Source organism: Alosa alosa, chromosome 19 (assembly GCF_017589495.1).
Source record: "Alosa alosa isolate M-15738 ecotype Scorff River chromosome 19, AALO_Geno_1.1, whole genome shotgun sequence".
NCBI classification, from domain to species: Eukaryota; Metazoa; Chordata; class Actinopteri; order Clupeiformes; family Clupeidae; genus Alosa; species Alosa alosa.
In genome coordinates, this window is record NC_063207.1 from 8,428,912 (window position 1) to 8,453,889 (window position 24,978).

Sequence of the window (24,978 nt, forward strand, 5' to 3'; positions counted from 1 at the left end):
TTTTTATCTTTGTCAATACACCAGATGGTTAAGTGGGGTTGTAAACATTTCGTATCTCTGTTAAAATACTAGAAGGTAAGTGATTAATGGAGGGCGACAACTTGTGATTTTCCATGGGTGTGGGATAAGGTATAAGAGTTGGCTTCACCCACAGATGTGTGGGCTTGTTACTTTGACATTTCATGTGGGTAACATTCTCCCGGCGTCGTGAATAAAGCTGCAGTCTCACACCAGTTGTCTTGGATCAATTTTGACCACAGCACGCCATTTGTTTATCCAGCACCGGCTTTGCAAATAAGATGTCCACAGACAAGATAGAATATGTTGCACGATTTATGAAAGTACGATGTATTGCGACATCAGATGCAAGTCAAATTTGTAGTTTCTTATGTCTCATTCCATCGAACTACAGACCCGCTACCCGATCTGGCAAACTTGCATAGTGCGGTTATAGGCGATAGAGGGCCTCAAAGCGAATGCAGAAGTGCCGTTCACCCTGTTACAAGTTGATGAACCACTGAAACGATTTTGGAAACAGTATTTTAAGGTACAAAAAACTCTTTGGTGTTGCTTTAAATGGAGTAGCATTTAGATCTGCTGCAATGGAGATATCTCGATGTAACAAGCTGTTTTGACATTGACATTGTAAACGTAAGGGTGTAAAGCAGTTTGTAGTAGCCTAAAGTTAACCACAACGTCGTCTATCGCTGGAAAAAAATAGCGAGTGGCCTATGATAAACTAATAAATGCTCGGCGGGCCGGATTAAAGTGCGTGGCGGGCCACAGTTTGGGACACCCCTGGTTTAGTCATTTGTCGTTGATATGTAAAACACTGACGTGTAGGCTACATTTTCATTATTGTTTACTCGTTTTGAGTAGGCTATGTCTTGAAACGCATATGCAGTGTAGGTTGCACATGTAGCTTATAAAATACATGAATAAAATTCACTGATCCCGTTAGCTCAACTCTTATAGGCTATATCGGAGGAAGCAAACAAGGACTAAAAGTTAACGTGATAAAAAGGCATGTGTGGTTTACGTCATGTGATGTGTTTCACAGTATCAGTTAAGAGCCCTGCTTTGCTTATGTTTTTGGTTAACTTCACTTGCCTGAAATCCGAAATATTTTCGAACAATGATCCGTTTCGAGGGACAAGCTCTTGGCCTTCTGCTGTGCCACACATATGATTTTTGATCGTTTTTTTGTATAGTCTAACTAGCTTACTAATAGTTAACATAATGCTACTAGTCCACAGTGCAAACTGAGCAGTGCATCAGGCTGAGCAGTGCAGGGAACAGCTGTCATTGGTAGGCTGCATGCAGGCACATGTTCAGACAGGTTTAAGGAGCGCTTGATTTGTTTTGTAGCGGAGCGTTCTATGGGTTGGCTTTTTTTTGGTTTTATGGGTAGAGCACGCATTTTTAATATCGCTCGATCACGCAAATTTTATCGTGGGAAGCCAAAATCGTGATCGGGATTAAAATTCGATTAATTGTGCAGCCCTAGTTAAGATACAGAAGTACTAAATGTGACCCTGCAAGGCGAAACCAGTCGTTTTGGTAAAAATTACAAAATTAAGTTAATGTGCCCACATGAACGGCCTTTGACCAAGCTTTCCAACGATATGTATATCGAGGGTATTACAAAAAGTATCGCTAAGATAAACCGCATCCAAACTTGGCATGGTTCTCCTGTCACCATACGCCAGAAGAGGAGAAAGTCATCTTTTTAAGTAAATCGTCACGTGCGATAGTGTGAGGACACAGCTATTATTAGCCTTACGCCAACCGAGTGAATGTCTTTATCTGCCCCCTAGTTAATACCAGGGACGGTCATAAGGTGTCACTATAGAATATAATTAATGTATTTCGGGGGAAGTAAGGGGAGAAGAAGTTCTATGTACACAGATTGTGTAGGCTATAGGCCCACTTTTAAAATGTGCTACTGCTACGTCAATGGAAAACTTCTCCTGGTCCTTAAAAGGATATTCCTAAAAGTTTGTGCTTTTGACCGTTCGTACCCTGAAAGGCAAGTCTTTCACATTCATATTCGGTTACATCTGCCAAGAACGATAGAGAGCTTACACATTGAGTAACGAGTAGGCTACATTTTAGCTCTACCGTAAAACCTTATAGCGGCGTGGACAAATGGAATGACTGCTAATGTGTTTAATCTTCACCTAAATAAAGTCAGGGTTTAACAGTCAAAACATATGTTTATCCGTGAAATTTGTTCACAATATGAAAGTGTAGACTGTATACTGTCGAATTGTGCAAAAACGTGAAATTCGACATTTTAACCCGTACGTTTGTTTATCATAGATTTCCTCAAAATAGCACCGTGCGCAAGACGACTGGTTTGGCCTTGCAGGGTCACAAATGTGAATCTGAATTAAAGGGGCGATGCGTGATTTTTCTTTTTGTTTAAATAACAAATTGTAAAAGGACTTGCGCTTGTACCTCCCAGGGCTCTGAGTCAATATAATGCAAGAGCATCGAAGAGTGCTGTCACAAATATAATAATGTGGTTCAAGACAACTCAATTACACCTCATTCCTTTAACAGAACTACATCTATACTTGTGTTTGTGTGTACATCACCTTTAGTGGCCTTGGCTTTGGCCTTGCCGCTGTAGTGGCAGGACAGGCAGGTGTGTAACGGGCACCGGAACCCGCGGTTCTCGAACATGGTGAGCGGGTTGGGCCGCAGGCACTCCTCGTGGTAGAACCGACCACAGTGGAGAACGCTGCAGCGCCGGACCTCCCCTTCAGACTGCTTACAGCAGAAACACACGTGTGTGCCTGAGAGAGAGAGAGAGTGAGAGAGCGAGAGAGAGAGTGTGAGTGAGTGAGTGAGTGAGAGAGAGAGAGAGAGAGAGAGAGAGAGAGAGAGAGAGAGAGAGAGAGAGAGAGAGAGAGAGAGAGAGAGGAAGAGAGAGAGAGAGAGGAACACCGGCAGAGAGATGGAGAAATGGATAGAAATAGAGAGAAATAAATGCTTGATGAAAATAATTGATGTACTGGGTAAATATGGATTAATTTCAAAAAGATAAATGAAGCTTACTGAGTGTTTGTGTGTGTGTGAGAGAGTGTGTCTTACCTGAGCTGCACGGAGCACACAGCACTTTCTCATCTGGAGTTAGCAGTCGCCCCAGACACTCTGTATGGAACGAGCTACAACACACACCCTCACACACCAGAAGGTCCTCTCCAGTGTGCTCGCAGCCCTACATAAAGCACACAAAACAAGAGAATTGCAATAAATAGTTATTAAAATAAAGTCTCTCTCTCAATCTCTCTCCATGCATACATGCTTTGGTTCAGCTGATAACAACTTTGTGGCGGCCATCCACAGCAAGAAAAAAAAAAAAAAAAAAAAAAAAGACAAACCAATCCAACCAATAATCTAATTGATCGCCGTAGTGAGTACTCCGGCTCAGAATCCAGCTGGTTAACCTTACCAGAGCTCTTTTCCCATAACAAACCCACATGTTTCGTACAGGTACAGTAACGCTAGGTGGTTGTTGAGTAAAACACGAGAGACCGGTGAACGGCGTTAAGGACAACATAGCCTAGTTATAAAAAACCTAAGTGCTATCAAAATTAGCATGCTAATGTTTGAAATTCATTTGTAAAATGCAGGAAAATGCAGGCCAAGTTACTGGGCCACGTGGTTTTGTTTTGTTTGTTATCATTGCAGTTTATTCATCTGTGATGGTTAAGAGTAGTGCTGGGCGGTATGACCAAAAATGTATATCACGGTATTTTTCAAAATTCTTACGGTTTCACGGTATATGACGGTATTTTTTTGTCCATGCATAATCAGATGTTCACAGCATTTTCTACAGGTTGAGAGAGGAATTGCTGCAGTACATTGACTAAGGATGGTCTATTTTACTGTCATGATGTAGAATAACTCCACACTAGTGGTAATGCAGTTTTGCATGGCCCCAGAAAATTATGCTGTTTACAAAGAGCCACTTATGATTCTAATGCATCAGAATTCAAAGACAATTGCAGTCAAAATGTGCAAATTTCACAAACATCTTGTATAAAACCAATACAAAAAGTAGTGCAACTTGCAATAATTATACTTTTTTGAAAATTATACAGTTTAAAATAAAACCTCTCTGCTAGTATGCTTACTCTGACAAATAGGCCTATCAGAAACATGTCTTATTGTTATTGTGTGGTTTGCATGACGTTAGTGGTAGGCTAACGTTAACTTCATGTGGATGTCTTGTTAGCCTGCCATGAGCTTCGGTTCGGTTGGCAAAACATTAACAAAAAAGTTTGTTTTGGTGCACTGATGACAGTCAGGATCATTTTCTAACTAGCCAGCTAGTATTGCTCAGTTCATGTCCATAACATGCTTCACTTGCTACCTGGATAATTTCAGCGAATATTCTTAAGGTGAGATAAATGATAAGATCATTAAACTTCACTGTGGTCGGTGGGTTGCTAACTAACGACATCGACATCACCTACTAGCCAGCTAGCTAGTTAGAGCTGTTGAACAATCTCAATAGAATTTTCGTGACTGTAAATCCCTTTCAATGCAGCATCCCTTAATATAACGTTTTTCCTTAACTAAAGAAACAATTTAAGGTATTCTGTGCAACACCCTTAAATAAACCCCTTACCTAAGGAGAAATTAAGCCTTAAGGGTCATACTTCAGGGGAAAAACTTAAGGCGTTTTGTGTTTACCCTCACTATACCTCGCAGTCGCACCGTGCGTGCGTGTGAAAAAAGTCCCGTCGGAAACACTGTCGCGCGCGCAGCGTTCCAAACGTTGTGTCATCAAATACACCGGTATGGCGGTATATTAAAAATTCATATCATAACGAAAATATACACCGGTATATGGTGTGAACCGGTATACCGCCCAGCACTAGTTGCACTAGAGGCTTTACAGGCGGTGAGGTTCCCTAGCTACTCCTAACTGCTACATGCCTTTCAAACTGATAATCGTTTTTTTTAAAGTGAATGACAACCTGTGTTTAAAGTAAAAAAGACGTTATTAAATAATATACATGATAGTTTATGAATATACTTCCCTTATATGGTCTTTAAATGTTTTTAACTTGTGTTAATTGTATGATTTGACAGTTACATTGAAAGCTGTTTTTCCATGTTCATTCATTCATTTTCATATTATATCATGAAAATTATTTTATATTATATGAATACCACACACACAAAACCTCTTGATTTGCAGGAAACGTTGATGTCAAAATATGATTTCCTCACGTTGCCAGTACGTTGCCCCCATGCATAGTGCTTACCTGACACACACTCTCCTTCTTAGTGCTTTTCTTTGCCGCTTGGGTCTCATCTGTGCTGTCATTAGGAGACTCAGGCCTGTCTTCACACATAGAGCCCTAATAAGACAGACACACACACACACACAAACACAAACAAACAAACACACACACACACTTGAGTACATAAATTTATGTCCATTTTGGTTACATTTGCGAGACATTAAGATGTTAAAGGGACACCAGGCAAGCCTGATGCTTTTTCTCTACGAAACACCCCCTCGCTCGGTCTGAAGCTCTTTTCCTTTTCTTTGTGTCTTCCGTCAAGGGTTTTCGCTGCTTCTTCGCCGGCTCTGCCATTATACACACGTTTGCAACAATCTAGCGTTTCGTTGCAAGTGGGATATTCTTCCTACAGGCAGTAGGGGCGGGCGAGAGAGCCTTCATTCGCCCCGTAATGAGTCATTTAACCATATACCGACTTACGAAGAACGTTGCCTGGTGTCCCTTTAAATAAGCCTGCCATTATAATATAGGGACTCTGATGGACCCAATCTGATCGGATGACAGGTCTCAGCTTGGTTGGTGATTGGCTTACCTCGGGTTCAGGGTGGGACTGGATGTGCCTCTTCTTGGGCATGGCGGCAGCTGATTGGCTGCTGGATCCTTTTCTCTTCCTGGGCCGTTTCAGTGTCCCGGGAACTTCCTCCTCTGAAATACAACAGCATAATGATCAAAACACTTCACAATTTCCCTCACAGACAGACACACATCAAGATGACAAGTTATGCTGAAACATTGTGCAAAGTCTGAAACTGAACCTTTTGCTCCTATTGTGTTCTTGATGCTGTAGAGATGCATACTACCAGCATTTCACATAATCCTGTGACAAAGATCTGAGATGTGTCTCTGGTCATGGATGGCTTAAGAGAACTGGTTTAGACCATCAACACCTCTGATAAGTTCTATCAGGTGCAGTGGAACAAGGGTAGATGAGAAGTGCACTTTCATCACTCCAGAGGGACTTGACATACAATAGTCTATAGAATGTTCTAGAGAGTTCCATGGGCCATATTCTTACCTTTGACCTGAGCCTGGAGCTTCCCTGATGATCTTTTCCTCCCTTTCGCTGGGGTGGGGGGATTCTCCTCCACTTTCTTCCTCTGTCTCTTCTTCACCTCCGGCCCACTGCCCACCCCCTTCACCTCCGTGTCAGTGGTCTGTTTCTTCCTCCTCCTAACAGGGCTGGTGAGATCTGCCGACTTACCCTGTAGATGGATGGATGGATGAATATTAGGAGATTGACAAATACCCAAACGGGAAGCACTCTAATTGAGGCATTCACTGTACAGTACCACAGTAAATTGATACTAAATGGATTATACTGAGGGGATACATCAAAGCTTATCTGAAGGATCAAATAAGCAATTAGAGAGTGTATGAAACTGAGTCAACCACAGGGACGGTGTGTTCATTTCTTGTTGTGACCTGAACATCTCTCAACATCCAGGACTTACCTTTGGAGTCTTTGCTTTGGGTGTGACAACCTCGAGCTTGATGCGTTTCTTGGTCTGTTCTTCCTTTTCCCCATCCTCTAGCTCCCGCTTCATGCTGTTCTTTCCTGAAGAGAAAGGGATACACATGTCACTCTGTAGCTCCCTCAAAAACATTGAGTTACATTCAAGACCAATAATAATAAAAGATTTTATACTGTTGCCATGCAACTGCACACAGTCTGAAACTTCCTTGAAAGGTTAAAAATAATGACATCATTTCCTTTTAATAGAGGAAATAGGTGCTCCTACCTTTGGGGTCAGGCTTCTCTTTGCTCTGAGCAGGTTGCCTCTTCGTCCGTGGAGCCTTGGGGACCTTTTGGGCTGTATCAGCTATTCAATAAAAGGATGTAAAGCTTAGTCACAAAACCACACAAGTGATGCTACCGACTCACAACAGATGAATGCTTAGAACCTTTGACAGGCCTTTGTAACTATTTGCGCGCGTCATGATGTGGTCTTGTATTTACGTATTTCGTGTCTATGTGGTCTTGCGTTTTACATTTGCTAAACATTCCCTTTGGATATGTTGCATTAAAACCACTACACAAAGCTTAATTAATTAATTCATTCATTCATTCATTCATTCATTAAGGGAGACCTACCTCTGGCCTCTTGGCTGCCAGGCTCCTTGGTGGGAGGTTTAGTGGCGACGGCCACGGGCCTCCCCCTCTTCTTAGGGGTGCTGGTGGTGGCGTTGCCGGTCGTATTGGACTTGGGTTTGGTTTGCCTCTTCCTCACTGGAGCGGGGGTGACTAAGTCTGCAGGGAGGGACTCCTTCACGTAGATGTGCGCCCACACACACACACACACAGACAAAAATTGTTTCAAGGCAGTGCCATTATAAAACAGAGATTTGCATATAACTGTATAACACATTTTTTTAAAATAGGATTTGCATATCACAACTCACTCAGTCTACAGATGTAGACATTATAATGTGCAAGTGTGTTTAAACAGGGGTGTGGAACACATACAGGAGCTTTGTATGAACGTGTGTGTGTGTGTGTGTGTTTTCACCTGAGCAGCAGGCATTTCCAGTACTTTCAGGTCTGCAGTCACAGTGACTTTGACTCTCTTGCGTTTCTGTGGAGGTATTGGCGGTTCGGATTTCAGAGGTTCGAGGTTGGAAGCAGCAGTGGTGGTCTCCTATACACACACACACACAAAATGTTCTTTATCTCTTCAATTTTATCTAGAATATGTGGTAATAAAAGTGTGTGTGCACAACTAAAATATGCAGAAACAAAAGTGTGTGTATATGTAACTAGAATATGTGTGTATATAACTATAACATGCTGGAACAAATGTGTGTGTGTGGGTCTTTACCTGAGCTAGTGTGTGTGTGGCCACTTCAGGGAGGCTTGGGGCCTTTCTCCTCCTCCTCCTCACAGGTGTGCTCGTTACCTGACCTTCTGCGCTGACCTTTGCCCCCTTCGTGACCTTGGTCACCTTGGTAACCTTTGCAACCCTCGAGACCTTCCTGCCAGGGGCCTTCTTGGGCGCTGAAGTGCTGCTGTCTTTGGAGTGGGCACCAGGTGTGTTGATGTCGTTGAGATCATCTTGTGTGAGCGCCGGGGAGAGTGATGTGTGTGCGTCAGGCTGCTCCAGCTCCTTGTGAGTGCGCGCTTGTCCCGCGGGAGTGCTGGTGCACAGGGGTGGCGGGTAGCCGCTCAGCACTGGCCCTCGGCAGGTGATGTGTCGCAGAGGGGCCTCCTCTTCCTCGTCCTTCAACGGGGTCTTCGGGGATTTGCTCTCCGAGGGCGCCTCCTGGTCCGGCTCCGACCGAGCTGCGGAGGGGCAGAGGTGACGGTCCAGTTCCTGGCCCGGTTCTGGAGCCTGCTGGCCGGTGTCCTGCTGCTGGTCTGAGTCTGGTCTGGACTGGGGGAAGGGGCTGCGTGGGACCTGTGGAGGGGCGCACAGGGTGAACTTGGCGATACGGTCCTCCAGGGCCATGGTCATGGCTTCGGTTGCCTGGGAGATTCCAAGACGCAACGGCTTCGGTAATCTTTGCGGCACAACAGGGATGACCAGCTGCACGTGAAAACATAAACAACAGGCATGAACAGCTGTGCACAAAAATTCAATCAAGTCTATCCATACCAATGAATTGCCGACTCTCTTAAAATAACAATATAGAAAACAATAAAATAAAGAAACAAATAGACATCACAGCTTTAAATAGCATTATATCCAATGTTATTTACAATCAATCAATTACACAGTCACACATAGACTAACAGCTTTTCCCTCAATGGAGATCTCCATTGCAGTGCTATTTCAGGCCAGGACTCGTCTTATTCCATGCACAGGAAACAGACCCAACAGATGTGCTTTCACAGCCTCTTGTTAAATGGAGGGTGTGGTGAGGTTGTGAGTAACGGCTGATGGCTGGTACCTTCTTCCCACCAGGCCGAGGAGAGGGCTGCTCCAGGTTGAGCTCCTGGTACTGCTTGCCATCACGGAATGGCACCATACATTTCTCAAAAACATAGCCTCTCTCGGAAGCCTCGCTGAAGTACTGAACATGGTATAGAATACTGTTCAAGGCTGCAAACAGACAGAGACACACACACACAGTGAAAAACATGCTTGCATGTTTGCAAGTTATGACTACGCTTACTCAAGACACATTCTTATTTTAAACACCAGAATTTGTGTGATTACAACGTATGAAAGCAGCTTGTGTTTTCACTGCAGATATCCTGTTAGGATTTATTTCCAGTGTTAGTAGCTAAGAGACTGCTTGGCTGCTTACATACCATTCTGTTTCATGTGTTTGTTGAACTGGGGGTCGGTTGTAACCATGCCGGGCCACCAGGGGTACCCCAACATTTTGGTCCAAACAACGTCCCCCACAGAAAAGCGCTCGTGGATCGTTCCAGCTGGGCTGTTCACATATCTCTCAATTTCCACTCTCTTTGAGGAAGAGGGACAGAGGACCCAGAGAAAAAACAGGGAGAAGGAAGTAGGGAAGATGAAACCATCTGATCAATCAAACACCTTCAAATTATGTTCATCTAGATGGAACCAGACACAATGGATCATTTCAATCAGGATTTAAACCACACTGGCTTAAGATAATGCTGCACCATCTGTGGGAGATACCATCCAATGTTGTAAAGAGATATTTGTTAACTCATAACACATTCCCTTGGGGAAGAATATGAGATATTCACAAAAAGAATGGCGCATTTAGGCAGTAAATCCAGACAGACTGCAATATGAGCAGGACAAACAACACTTATGATTGTGTGTGTGTACGCTTATAAAACTTGGTGGAATTAACTTGCTAAACACACTATCAGATACAGCACAAACAATGTGGAAAAACATCTTCAAAATACAACCATTCAAAAAAGAACTCCACTTTCAATACATGTGTTGATCATGTCTGACATGATTTAAATTCATAAACATGGCCCTGGAATGTGTTGTACAGCCAGGTATCCTGCACATCATTAGACTTAAACTAGACTTAAACGAGTATAAGGGGGGAAAAGGTGGGGGTAACTTTACCGGGTTACAGTTCACAGCGATGCATGATTGGTCCATGGAGGCAAGGGTAGTGATTGGCTTAGTGGTGAGAGTATTAGATTCTGTGACATGATTGGTTGAGGTGGTGGCTGCATCAGCTGACATTGGGTCAGTTGCTGACTGCACCACACCCTTGTGGGGCGACACTCGGACTGTGAGAGGCTTCCGAGTGCTCGCCGGGATCCTCTTCTTCACTGGACGGCCCTTCCGCTTCCTCCCAGTGCTTGGGCCTCCCAGAATCCTCTCCGGCATTGTGACTGTGACCTCCGGTCGCTCCCCATCTTCAGCGAAGCAGGCAGAGTCACACCTGCCGTTGGGCACGGGCTTGGTGCCGTTGGCAGCCACTTGGGGTGCGCGTTTGGGGAACTTGAGCTTGATTTCCTGGGCAGGGGCAGGGTTCGGGGGCGTGGGCTCCGCCCCCTTGATGAGGGGTTCTGTCGAGGCGGCGACAACGGTGGCGGCACAGTGTTTCGGCTGCTCACCATTGTTGAGGACGCGCGAGGTGAGATCCTTTAGCTGCTCGAGGCTGTGGCCGTGGCCGTTCTGCATCTTGGGCAGGGCACCGTCTTGAGGTGTGGCCGCCAGCTGCGTGGTGGCCTTGTCCAAGATAAGGGCGGAGTCTGCGCCCACCTCACCCCTCCCCTTGCGTCCGCCTGCCAGCGAATCGGACGGCTGCTTCATGCTGATGGGGCTTCGCGGCTCAGGCATCAAGGGAAGAGAGCCACCCTTACTGTCCATCCCATACACACGCAGTGTCCTTCTCTAACCTGTAATACACAACACACACACACACACACACACACACATACACAGGAGGGTGGGGGGTGATGAGAAATTAACAAGCAATTAACGTTTTAATCATTATTATTAATGGAGAAAAAGACAGAGACAGAAGCAACCACTTGGATGATAGGCACTTATTCTACATTAAGCATTCAGTGTTTCCCACAGAATTGAATTCTATTTGTGGTGGTAGGTTTGCAGAATTAACTTGAATGCAACAGTTTTTAACAAATTAGCGCAGCGTGGTTATGATGCTAACCAGATTTAAGCACAATTTAGCACAACCTGGAAAATCATTGTGCGGTGGTCAATGTTGATATTGTGGTGGGCCGCCACAAATAAGTCAATGTATGGGAAACACTGAGCATTTTACAAACAGCTTCAGTCAGAAAACATCTGCAGTGCAACAGCACAAACTTGTGGTCGCTTTGAGCTTCTCCATACAGGCCTACTAAGTACTTTGGCGTTATAGGCCGCAGGAGGATATGAGACTCACTGTGAATGTCTATGTTCAGGGAATTGTAGGCACATTTGGAAATCATGAAGCTTATTTTAATTTTAATGCACGTAGAGATAGGGATTTTATCAAAGGAAGGAAAACGTAACATTATTCTGAGTAGTGAATTCGGTATACTACGTTTGAAAACCGGCCATCTAGTGCGATTTGTTGTCAGTTGCACCTGCAGCGACTAGCGAGTAGTTTGAGCAAGCAAGCCATTGAGAAGTACACTTCGTTTGGCTGCCACTTACTCCATAGTCACAAACGTCAAGCCGCTTCAATCGAGTTGATGCTGCACATTGCAATTAGTGGCAAACTGGCTCAAAATTAAGAGACCAATAATTCCTCTTAAGATTCTTACAGTTGTTTACAGAAATAAAAAGCGACGGCTCCCTCGAGAAGATGGCTACCCATTCGCTTCTATTGTGAATGGGTGGCCAGCTGGCCCCATCCCGGCGCGGCTGTCCTGAGATATTCGGTTACAGAACGAGGGAATCGCAAGCGAAAATCAAAATACAGTGAAGCGTGCATATTGGATATATGTGATAATATGCATTCGTGCCTAATAGTTCAATATGCATACATATTTTAGATAACTAGCACGTTTCTAAAAACATGTTATTCTCCTTCCCATTTAACATATAATTTACTTAACTTCGTTCTAAAAAGTGCAACTTAGCTAGCTAGCAGCATGCCATTAGAAACCTAAGGATACCGATGCTGATCAACTTCGCCAGCTGTCTATGCACTTAAAGTACGACTATCTCAGTGCCAAACTGAAACAATGTATAACGTCGTGTTTCCACTCCACTATAAGCTCAATTATTCTAAATGGCTGCTCAACTGTTGACTAAGGACATACCTTTTTGGCGTCTTGCAAGCTACTTTCAAATCTTTTCAATGCACAACAACTGTTCAAATGCAGCGCCTTTTTAGCATATGCATTGCAGTCATTGTGGTTAATCGCTGCTGAGTGGCAAAACATAACAGTCGATTTCGCCAAGGATAGTCCGAAGCAATGGAAGGATGGTTTGCCTTCACCTCGCCCACAGTAGCTTAATGACCTAAAAACTCGGCCGTCTCAAAAGATAAGTGATAGTAAACCTTTCAACATTAGCTTGCGAAGTTGACATTTCCCCAAACACAAAATCGGTATGAGATCAACGCAAACGGGTAATGCCAGGCAGGCAGGCAGCCAGCTACACTGTATCTCGTTGATGAAAATGGCAACACTCTGCAATGAAATGTAACATTAACCATTTTGATTTAAACCGGTGCATACCAGCAGGGACACGGTACATATTCGAACTTGGCTAATGTATGTTACCAAGAATACTGGAACAACCGTTTAAAAAAATCAAATCATTTTATATGCTCGATATACTTGGTTGCCAACCACTCCGTTTCATATTTTGCACATCTTCACAATTAACACTAACGAGAGTTGGCTAGTCAACTTAGACACGTCCATATTTACAGCAAACGAGGCACCATACATCTAATGGAAACGTTAGCGGGCTAACGTTAATCAAGTTAACGTCATATTTGAGATTATACCATGCATGACCTGTGCTTGCTGAAAAACGATCAAGCCTGATATCTTACACCTTAGTAAAGAAGTAACCGAACAGAGCTTGATAACCACTTAAAACATCTGTAATGTTAGCGCATTCTGAGCAGCTAACGTTAGTTAAATAGCTAGTTGGCAAGCTAGTTAGCTTCTGCACTGCTGATAGAGCGACTTGACATGCTAGCAAGCTAGCTACATGCACGATGCCTTAACACTCGAATTCACCCGCCTTATGTGTTGTAATCATACCAACGTTACAGAGATCATTTTTTTATTTTTGAATAAATGTATGACTGATCTGGTCAACGACTTAATGGAATATAACCTGTCTGCCGCATCTCGGAGAAGCCGACTTCCATTCAACTCGAATCAATGCTTGCGGGAAACTCTCTTCCCAATCAGCGCGAAAAATACTCACTTCCGATTGGTCGGTCCAGGCGCAGAGTTTAACCGGCCTTTTCAAAATTCAACCTTGCCATCCACAGCGTCTCCAAAGGACATTGTTGCAGTTATTTTGAATTTAGCTGCATCAACATACTCTCATTAAACTTAAAACATATGCTATATGATTTCTCTTTTGTCGCTCCACACAGACTATATCCAATGGAAGGATTCTGTGTTTTTCGAGAAATGATCTAGGATAGACGGGGCGTCTAGTGGTATGACGTCATGAAAAAGGGAGGGTTGCGGTTGGGGTTGCCAGGTTTAGAAAGATCAACTACATGAATAAATTAATTAAAACATAGTGGACATATCAGAGCCCGTCTTCCCTCGATATACATTATCTGGCTCTACTTTGAATCTAATCTTGCAATAATTACATTGTTAAGTTGCCTCATTAACGCGTAAAAGCGCTAAGTTTCCTTCCGTAAAAGCTTCCATGTAGATTTATATGCATTATAGTTACTCTACTAACATACAGACATACATGACATATTCTTTATTATGTCATCACAATCTAAACTGTTATCAGAATTGTTAATAATATTCCTGCTGTTATATAACCATAACATCTAGATACAACCAAACACATTTGATAACAACATCATCATCTACAATAACAACAAGGATACAAGGATACAAGGAAGTTTATTGTCACATGCATATAGTTACGGGAAGTAAGAAATGCAGTGAAATTATGTCTGGTGTCAGCCTATTTGTGCATTTATGGGGGGTGTAAAAAGTGCAGTAGAAGAGGGGTTTAGTAGATTAAGTGGCAAGGGCTGCATAAGAAAGGTGGGGGAGGATTGGGATTGGGAGGGGTCACCAACAAGGAGCACCCAAGAGCAACAACAATAAAAAAAAAAAAATAATAATAATAGTAATAATAACAATAATAATAATAATAATAATAATAATAATAATACACTCTGCAAAATGGCAACTATCATCATCATCATCATCAGTGCTACATTATTTTCCTGTGGTTATGGACTTCTGGGAAATATATATATTTGAATTTATTTTCGTCCAACATGGCAACCCTGTTATACGCGCCTTTCAATGTCAAATCTGCCATATTTACCATAACATAATTAAGCCTATAATGTTTTTGTCGTTCGCTTTGTCAAGTACAGAGGAGAAACGGTAACATTTCAATATGATTTAACTCGAGAGTTTGTATCCATTGAATTCACTGGTAGGCTGCTTTACATCAAGCGATTTTAACAGAATCGCCCGATTTGATGACATTAGCGACGCGCATTCATCTCACATTGGCAATCAGAAAGATTTTTAGCCAATCGAAAGTCATTTCTCTGTGAACGCTGTTCGCAAAAGTTTAATTTAATTGGTTGGAATGCCTGTCGCTCATAAATGGGCGGAGCACCTGGTAATTTCTCCGTCAGTACTGTCCTGTCACCGCCGAGTTGTCCTGAGATGGCTCCATGGCATCACATTGAGCAACGGAGAACTACAAAGTTCATAAATACTCCCTCTGTTGGTCGTGGGAGATTCAGGAAAACGGAAGCAAATGACTACTGTTCTTTTCATTAAGTTACTTCATTGCTTGAACCATTGTGGAGAGGGAGCAAGGACATGGGGCAAGAACTTGAGTTTATGACAGTTGGAGCTAACGTTAGCACTAACATTAGTTATCGTTAGTTAGACTAGCTGCGTCAGACCACAATCTCATTTTTTTCTACGGATAGAGCTAGCTCGCTAACCAGCCATCTGGGCAGTTTTTATACAGAGCAAGGAACTGAATCATAATGGCTTTAATTTTGTTTACGAGATCTCGGGCTCCATTAATGAAAACGTCAAGGTCCTTAAAAAACGAATTCAGAAAAGGTAAGAAGTTGTTTTTTAAAGTTGTTAACATCACACCTTTCGTCATAATAATTTGTGAACTTTTGTATAATAGCGTTATGTGATGAGGACTGATTTTAAGGCAGTGGCCATCATCTAGCTTCTAACGTTAACACAAGAGGATAAGTTAACGTTAACTGAAAATAGAATGTCACACTTTAGCGTCATATATATAACGTTATATATATATATATATATATATATATATATATTAAACGTAATGTGTCATGTCCTAAATTATATCGATCACCCATCTATTGTTTACGGAATTGGACTTGTTATGTACCAGGTTTGGCAGGGATTTAACCGGCTGCCACGGTCTGAATCAGAAAGTTCATGACCTAGCTAACGTTAGTGCTAGCCCCTCAACCAACGTTAACCACGATAAGGATTATGGTTAGTTAGCTACATCAGATCAAGGGCATGGCTTGGAGATCCACAGCCTTGCTATCCTGGTAGACGGGTATATTATTTAACGTTAATCAATTTACAAATGTAGAAAAGCCTTTGTCCCTTTAAGTTTCCATTTGGTAAACTAGGTATAAATCGCTGACCTGCGGCTTTGCATTGTGCTAAGGTACAGGCAATACCTGACAACGTGTAAACACGTGTTAGTCCTTTATGTCACATTTGACAAGTTAGGCCCTTTACCTAGCTACTGTAAGTACATTCCAGAAACACTGGTGTTTTAATATGGCTGAAAGAAAGCATCGCAGTTAGTGTGGTCATTGTCGGTGTAATACAGAAGACTAACGTTACAACTGTGGAAGGCTTTAACCGCAATAATCGTTTAACGCTGGTTAGTAGATATCGAACAATTTCAGACGACGTCCCAGGTTTCCAGTAGATGGATGCTTAGTTTGCAGTCGAAAGATCAAGAAGGAAAGTACTGGTGCTTCGACGACTCGACATGACTTCACCGACATAAGAAGACATCTTTTAAGGCACAAACTACTGTGCATTTAGCTGTCTTTCTCCTACTAGCTGTAGTCCTTAGACTACGTTTTCACCATCAATATCACAAGTTCTAGAATGCTTTCGTTTGGTTATTTTGTGTTTGATTTTATTGAATGCTAAGTTATTCTAAATAACTGACCTTATCTAACTAGTTAACTGATCCATATTCTTGACATTGATTGTCTAAACCTGAAAATGTTAAGTTAACGTTACATTAAAGCAGTTTATGGAATGCGCTCTTTGACAGCATTATCCCACGTCCTTTCTATTTTCCCATGTATCGAAACACATTGCGGTTGCGCTTAAATAAGAACTGCTTAGTCTTTTTCCGAGCTTAGACGCCGAATATAATGTTATAGAAATAGCATCATTATAGATTCATTTAACTTTCGACGATGACAAAACAGTAGGTTTGTGGAATATATCCGTGTTTGTGTCCTTTTGAGGCGACATGCATCGTTTATGAGGGAGAATGCTGAACAGTCACCCGATGCGAGGTTATTTGAGGACACCTCAGTTCCCCACTGTCTGAAACGAGGCCGCTGCAGTCTGCAATGGCGGGGTTGCTCAGTGCATCGCAGTCACTGAATTACATCTCGCATTGTGATATATTAAGCCGTAGTAAGTAAGTAAGTTCTGCCATAATAATGTAGAACTTAACCATTGTGGTATATGTTGAATGCAGGTAGGGGGGTTGCCCATTTCTAGGTCGGCCAAAAAAAATAAAATAAATGTTTTGCTCTCCACATCCCAGCCTCTGACTCAAAACTGCACTACACAACTGCAGTGTCACCACACAAACACCGTCAGCCTCCAAGTTACCTAGCAACCCTCTTTAGTATGGGATACCAGGTAAACCTCACTGGTCCCTTTCACTTTAAAGTCCCTCTTGTGGAAGTTGGGCAATATGTTAGTGATGGCAAATGAGTATTATACAGTTTTTAGACAAATACAAAGGAATCAGATGGGTGATTACTGTGAATGATGAAAGGATGCATTCTTATGGTTAGATACACTAAAACATACACTGACAGCTGATAAAGGCGTTAAGATTAGGATATGTGTCTGATCTCTGGTTAGTCACAGTTTTTGTGGCTGTGCTCATTAATTGCTCTGTGCGCCACTGAGGGGCAGGCAAACCGCAGACTGGCAAGTGACCGTGTTAATCAGTCACATTAATGCTCTGGTTCCACACCTGCACAGCTAAACATTAACCTGTCTCAGCACACATTCAGGGTTGCTGGGTGTACTTGGATACAGTACATTCTCAAATGGCTTGCGGAGCATTCTATGTAAAGGCAGTCCACATGCACTCGAAGAACTAAAGTCTGTCAGAAATACCTAAATTACAGCCTCTGCAGCTGCATGGTTCGTAAACTTTATGGTCTGTCTGCTATTTGACCATAGGGATTGACTGTAGATCTTTGTTTGACACAATTGGTATTTATTCTATTGCAACTACATACGTTGCTGGTAGGCAAACTGGAACATGTTGCTGTTGTCATAGTTGCACAGATTGCAGTGTTCCTGAAAGCATATTTGGCCCACAGTCGCCATTCGCCCCCATGTGGGTGAAGCACAGCCAATCAGAGTAAGCTTCTCCTCTGAAATGGAGCCAATTGAGGTGGCTCGCTTAGAAGTGGCCAATAAGAGTGAGCTGGGAAGTTGGGTCACTGCCAGTCTGAGCAAGCTGCCCTACCTTGAGAGCCTAAAATAAAGACGTCAAGACGGCTGTCTGCTTCACCCGAGCATAACATAGATTAACTGAGGTTTTCATCAAATTATCCAGAATGTGATTCCAGTGTGGGCCCTTTTACAGGTTCTGTGAGCGCTTCCAACCTTCCTGAAGAGAGTGTGTGTGTGTGTGTGTGTGTGTGTGTGGACTGAGATGTGTGTGCTAAACTTTATGACTACTGCCCTGAAACACATCTGTTGTAGCATAGAGGCGCCAAGCGTAGGCTTGTTTTCCCCACCTTCAAGTTTACTGCTTGAGTTCCGTAACATAGCGTTGTTTTGTTTGTCATTGTTCTCCCTGTTTTCCAGTCAACTGCCATACTCACTAGGCCTAGATTGTTGTGCTTGTGTCTGCTGGTGTTGAGCTTATTTGACAATGGTATGAACGAAAGAGGATGACCAGGAAGTCAACTTCCTGTAGGGAATTCATTCAAGCCGTGTTGAAATGCCCTTGACTTTGACCCTGTATTTCTCCCCTCTGCGTGTTTCTGTGATGTACAGCAGGTTGTGAAACCACGTTTAACTTTCCTTCCCCTCTGTCTGCTCTCACACGGGTCTGTGTGTGTGTCGGGACAGGAGGGTCAGGAGTGGCGAATCATCGCAAGTATTTTTATGGTTCTGCTCCACTGGAGCTCAAAGGCCTCCGTGCGCCCCGGTTCGTGCGACGTGTTATCACGCTCAGAAGGAGAAAGCTGCTCAATGTGATAAGAGTGAAAGACACACACACACACACAGCACACCCAATCATACATGAGAGAAGTCATAAAACCTACTGTAGGCGTTGCGTATGGCGAGGGGAAGAGATATAGAGACAAAGGCACACAAAAATAGTCGTGAGCTGATTTCTGGTTTGTGAACCTTGACTATCTTGCCCACATGCCAGCAGAGTGGACATCATGCGGAGTGAAGACCCGAGGGCCACATAAGACCTAAACACAAATGCACAAGCAGGAGCTGGCACAGAAAGCCTCAGTCCCTGAGTTCATCCCGTCACCACTGATCTGTCTGGCACGATTTCCTTAGGGAGAAAAGCTCCTGCAGTCTGCCTGTTTTGCCCTAGTTTACCTCAAGGAAAGCCCACAGCCACCCAATCATGCTGAAAGAGACTGATATGAACTTTATTGTGTCCATTTTTGTTTCCAGGTCCAGCAAAACACTACCCCTTCTTTTGAAAATATGAGGCCATAGTGTACTTGTTTCTGGTGTGGACAGCTGCAGCATTTTTCAAGCCAGGATGGTTAGCTGTTGTATTGGCTCTGTAGGGAGACATGATGGAATAGCATTAGGTAGCGTGTGACAGCAGAAAATCTTACCCACCCCCCACCAGCAGTCTGTGGTATCACTAACCACTCGAGAGCTGTATTTTTCCACTGGGTGTTTTGGGTGTTACCATAGCAACAGAGCTCTAGCAGCAGGCAGGAAGTACGTACGGGGACCACAGAGTTTGTGTGTGAAGGAGAGTTTATGTTAGTTCTGTGTGTCAGTGCAAGACCACACCCGAAGGCCTCACTCACAGCAGGCTTGTGTTGTCTTGTGTGGAGTGTGTCACTGAAACTGATACTGGGCTCTCATTGACTGGCTCCTGCATCTGGGCTTACTGTACGTAGTTGGCCTGTTCTTGGAATTGGCGTCAGACTAGGGGATAATTCCATGCTGGAGAATCCAAACCCACATTTGCAGCAGCACAGCTTAGTGTGTTGAATAGGTCTGCCAGCAGGGTATTCTTCGACCCGGTGAGTGTCTTAACGATCTGTGGGGCAGCTAGACCTACTACATGTAGACCTACAATAGGCCTTTACATTGTGATTAAAGTCTTAAATGGCTCTTTTGATGCAAGGGGGAAAATGTTAAAAATAGCTCTTTTGATGAAACGGTCTAGACATGCTGAGTGAGAAGTGAAACATCTCAAACAGTAATGTGACAGAACCAGCATTGTCCTAACTGGCCAAGTGCCACCCCTGGGTAGGATTTCAACTGTGCCCGAGAATCTAGCACACACACCATGGATACACCTGCCCTCACTGGACACTCCAATTGGCTGATCCCATGTCTGCCTGACTTTCTTGACCCCCTGCTTACTTAGCAACCGTTGTTACGGTCCATTGTCTCAAATTGCTTCTGTGTGCTCAGCAGCACATATTACAAATTGAACATGAGTTAATACAACAATTTAGAATTCAGAACTCAGAAAGAAACAATGTTACCTTTTTATGTTTATAGACAGTGTATGTTTTATTTCAGTCAGTGCTTGATAATGGTTCACAGAAACTGTATTTGAATTCTAGGATGAATCATCTAGGATGCAAAAAACTGATGATGTGATGCTAAGCATTCATCAACTCATGGCCAGTTGTGCTATGGTTATCTTGTTTTTTTTTTTGGTTAAATTCTTATTCAAAAATAAACATCAACACGGAAAGTAGTACCCTGAAGGACTCTGTAGCAACCTACTTAGGACGTGCACACACAGTCTCTCTCTCGCTCTCTCTCGCTCTTTCCCTCCCTCCCTCTCTCTCCTTCTTTCTTTCTTTCTTTCTCTCTCTCTCTCTCTCTCTCTCTCTCTCTCTCTCTCTCTCTCTCTCTCTCTCTCTCTCTCTCTCTCTCTCTCTCTCTGACAGGTTAACAGCATTTCTCTTGGGCCTACTAACAGCGTTTCCTCAGGACTTCCTCTTTCCTGTCTGAGTGAAGTAGAGCAGGGGGCATTGGATCAAAGGTCACGGAGAGAGTGATTTAGCGAGTAAAAGAGAGAGAGAGAGAGAGAGATGGATGGATATAAGAGGAAGGAAGGACAGAGGAAGGTTGACGAGCGGATTAGACAGGTGAATCCACTGTGGAGACTGCATGTTCTGTGTTGTATTACTGTAGTATATCCTGGAGCTTTAGACGGGTGAGGAGGGGTCAAGAGAGATTTAAGTTACTGGTCTTGAGTAAAGGTCTCGTCTGCTGGAGTCAGACTGGAAGAACTAGTGCGTATGGAATAGGATTAGAGGCTCTTGTGGATTGACACAAGTGCTCAGCCTTAACAGATGGGTCAGTAGACTGTGTGTGTGTGTGTGTGTGTGTGTGTGTTCGCTCGCGCGCAGTGTTCCCAGATGATAGACGAGCAGGGTTTCCACAATAAAAAAGGTCAGGGCTAATTTTATCCACCCCCACCTCTTCTTGCCCCCATAATAACCTCTGGGGCTGTATTCACATGTTGAATTCAGTGTACTATGTATACAAATACACACGAGTGTGGACATAGTTGTGGAGAGAGCATACTCATCGTGCAGCTCATAGACGCTGAAAGGTTTAAAGTTCTAAGTGTACCACACAGGTTCTGCTGTATTGGCACAAAGCGCTGATTAACCTTTGAACTCTGAGAGATTTCATCAGTGCACCACTGCACTGACTTTGGGGCAGTGACCTTAGGAGCTGTTTGAGGTCTGATTCAATCAAGTGTCCAATCAATGACCTCTGCTCACATGTGAACAGGAGCGAATGTGTTCGCACATTCAGAGACTGCGTTGCTTACACAAGTGTGTCCTTTGCAGGCCTCATAGTGAAGGCTCTGACGCTTGAGTACACCAGTGTCCCTGTGTCCTTTGCCAAAAAATGTTGTCTCTGTGCTCAATGTGGCCTACAGAGGCACAGGCCCTGATTTGATACTCCCACTGCCCTAGATCCAGCCTCAGCACCCACTGGTCTAAAAGAAAAAGAAAAAATCAGCCGCATTTCTTGCAAGCATGCTCTCATTTATTGCTGGTTCACATTTGAGCATATTCTCCTCCCAGGTCCACAGTATTTGGGAGTGTTCTACAAGGCTAATTAGTGTTTTATTAGTGGGGGCGGCATGATGTCATCTGTGAGATTGCAGTGCTAGCCAAGACTTGTCTTTTAGAGGTGGGAGATTGTGGTCAGATCTCCCTGGTGCAGTTTGAGGATGACTACAAATAGAAATCATACAGATCTTGAGCTGTAGTGCCTGCTTTTTAAAAACCTTGGTGTATGCTAGGGCTCGGTTAATTCCTGCTTGTGTGTGCGCTGAATTAATATCACCATGGCAACCTCCACTATAGCGAAAACGTGTGTGTGTGTGGGTGGGTGAGAGAGAGGAAGACTGTCCTTATGCGACCCAGCTGAGGCCGGTATCTTTGGCTAAGACTCTCGCTTGCGTCACAGCACTTGGCTGCCTGTGATTGGAGGAAACAGCATCTTGCCTGCTGCCACTGAACATGAAATGCTGAAAGCGTTCACCTGCTGTGCTGTCACCAGCAGAGGTGTGGTACACATCTCCCCACATGTTCTACATTTCCGAGTGCATCGAGGGAAATCAGGAAATGCCCCAGACTCTTACACCCTTTGGGGAAGCAATATGGCCTCGTGAATGTTTAAATAATCATACAAAAATATGAAATAGGCCTATTTGTGTGACTTGTCCCCTGATGAAAAATTACTGAACTGGATTCCCCAAGGAATTTAATTGTAATGGGTGCAGTCTGCAGCCCTGTTCCCCCAGCCTTTTCTTCAGAGGAACTAAATCAATTCAGAGAATAATGATCTAGGATTACCGAATGTGATTACATGATGTGATTATGAAACCATTTATCAAGGCTGTTAAAATATTAGGGGCATCAGATGCAGTTATTATGCAGGCATCATTTTCTACCACACCCTTCTATTTAATTTCTCTTCCCCTTTCTCTCTTTCTCTCTCTCTCTCTCTCTCCCTCTTTCTCTCTCTTTCTATCTTTTTCTCTCTCTCCCTCTCTCTCCCTCATATACACACACTCACACTTACATCTGCACCCCCACTAGGGATGTAACGGTATGAAAATTTAACCTCACGGTTATAGTGACCAATAGGGCTGGGACAACGCGTTGACGTAATCGATGACGTCGACGCAAAATATGAGCGTCGATTCGTCAAGCATAACGTGTGCTGCTAAATATTTTTAATTTTACACCTTCAGTGTTTTCCATACGTTGACTAATCTGTGGCTGGGCACCAAAACCGGCCACCACACATTGATGTTCTAAGTTGTAGGCCTACTATTTAAATTAAAGATAAGATAAAATAATTTCATTGAGCTGCACTTTTTACTCACACAGCCTTTCCTCGCCCTGCCCGCTCTCTCTCGTAACGAGCCCGCTGCTCCTCCTCTCCAAAATATTCACGATTGTTGAAGGATTGTTGTTGCCACATAGAAGCACTGCATAGAACACAGTGGGCTAAATTGCTATTAAATATTAGCATCGTGACCATGCTGCGCAAATTTGTTCAAAACTGCTGTAGTAAAGTTAAAGTAAACTCTGCTAAGATCTTATCACAACATGGTACATTGAGGAGACTAAACTAAGTTAAGTTACAGTATGCAATCAAGCAGTATCTCAAAGCTAACGTTAGAATACTGTGTGGATGTCAAGCTTAGCATGCTTACTTGCAGCTGCTTGTATTCGTTACTCATGCAGGGCTCATTTTATTGACTCTGAATGTTTGCAAAATCCCGATGTAAATGGAAAAGTGTTTTCCAAGACTCAAAAGTGCTTGTCCAAAGGAGGAGTACGAACCGTTATTTGAACTAACTACGAATTGCATCCACACATCAGCAGCCTTTTAACTGTGTTAATGTTAATTGCAAGGATTCCCACAGGAACGTCTTAAAATGACAGGCACTCAATTAGACATGCACTACTGAACTTTATTGAATGCTACCTCTGACTAAGAATGCATTACTTTGCACTTGTATAGTCTTTTATTTTGGAATCTTAAGAGCAATAAACATATATTACAATGTTAAAGAATTCATGTTTTTTCATTCAGAATTGAATCGGACTGAAAAAATGAATCGTTAGATTATTCGATTTATCGAAAAAATAATCGCTAGATTAATCGTTTAAAAAATAATCGTTTATCCCAGCCCTAGTGACCAAAATTATCACGGTTTTCGGTATTATCACGGTATTTCTAAAAGTGTGTTCAATATGTTCAGAAAGCACTGATAGGCCTACACAAGCTGAAATAGTTTCAAAAAGTGTTCATATTTAATTGGCTAGGTGCTTATGGCTTAACTTACCCTACCATAACTTGGAGTTTGCTATTTCTGTTATTTGGATGCAATGAGTGAGACCAAAGTAAGCTGCTCAAAATAAAACTTTAGGCTACTGTATTCTCCTGATAACGGAGAGGGAATGGATTTAATGTGGACGCCAACATAAAAGACGAGAGTGGCTACATGATGCAGTGCATTTTTATGTGAAAAGGTTCCGCCTTTTAAAATCAGGTGTCGCCTAATCCGAATTATAGTTAAAACCATCAATTAGACAACAGAATCAGTAGGGTACCAGTTTTGTTCCATTGTACCAGGCCTACTGTAGCCTGTCAAAAGCAGGCTCGGATGAAGCTGGGAAGGATTAAACACACGGTTTCCACACCGCGGTAATCAACAGTGATCACGTATCACGTATACTAAGCTACCTTTCATGACTACCCATTCTTAATCCTAACTCTATAATCCATAACACCACACACACACATGCAAGCATGCACACATGCAGTGCCAGTCACGTATGCTGAGTAGTCATCTCCCTAATCCCGCTACACAGGTAAAGAACAGTGGCAGTGATAGTCATTCTTGTTCCTATACAGCAACACGCACACACACACACACGTCACTTGTTCCATGCAGTTGATCGTGAAAAACACACACACACACACACACACGCACACCCTGTAGATAGACAGGTTATTGCTGGATTTATGGGACTCATGTTATGTCGTTGCAAGACGGAATGGCGT

The 24,978-nt window shown here is 43.2% G+C and overlaps 2 protein-coding genes across 7 annotated transcripts in view; one reads left to right on the forward strand and one right to left on the reverse strand.

Annotated features, from left to right (window-relative positions):
- nsd2 (nuclear receptor binding SET domain protein 2) overlaps positions 1-13,830 on the reverse strand; it is a 40,235-nt gene extending 26,405 nt beyond the window's left edge. The window contains exons 1-14 of one of the 3 annotated variants that reach the window (XM_048227534.1): positions 13,622-13,830; positions 10,334-11,118; positions 9,577-9,733; positions 9,213-9,364; positions 8,144-8,848; positions 7,835-7,963; positions 7,420-7,591; positions 7,067-7,147; positions 6,779-6,882; positions 6,343-6,529; positions 5,860-5,972; positions 5,286-5,381; positions 3,100-3,226; positions 2,601-2,801 (exon numbers count right to left, since the gene is read on the reverse strand). In XM_048227534.1, coding sequence (XP_048083491.1) covers positions 2,601-2,801; positions 3,100-3,226; positions 5,286-5,381; positions 5,860-5,972; positions 6,343-6,529; positions 6,779-6,882; positions 7,067-7,147; positions 7,420-7,591; positions 7,835-7,963; positions 8,144-8,848; positions 9,213-9,364; positions 9,577-9,733; positions 10,334-11,089 — 2,980 coding nt within the window. In that variant the 5' untranslated portion in view covers positions 11,090-11,118; positions 13,622-13,830. The other 2 variants (XM_048227535.1, XM_048227536.1) reach the window with 2 other exon arrangements.
- A 1,211-nt stretch (positions 13,831-15,041) lies between these two features.
- letm1 (leucine zipper-EF-hand containing transmembrane protein 1) overlaps positions 15,042-24,978 on the forward strand; it is a 33,267-nt gene continuing 23,330 nt past the window's right edge. For 2 of the 4 annotated variants that reach the window (XM_048227285.1, XM_048227287.1), the window contains exon 1: positions 15,042-15,492. In XM_048227285.1, the coding sequence (XP_048083242.1) occupies positions 15,414-15,492 (79 nt within the window). In that variant the 5' untranslated portion in view covers positions 15,042-15,413. The remainder of the gene's footprint in view (positions 15,493-24,978) is intronic. The other 2 variants (XM_048227286.1, XM_048227288.1) reach the window with 1 other exon arrangement.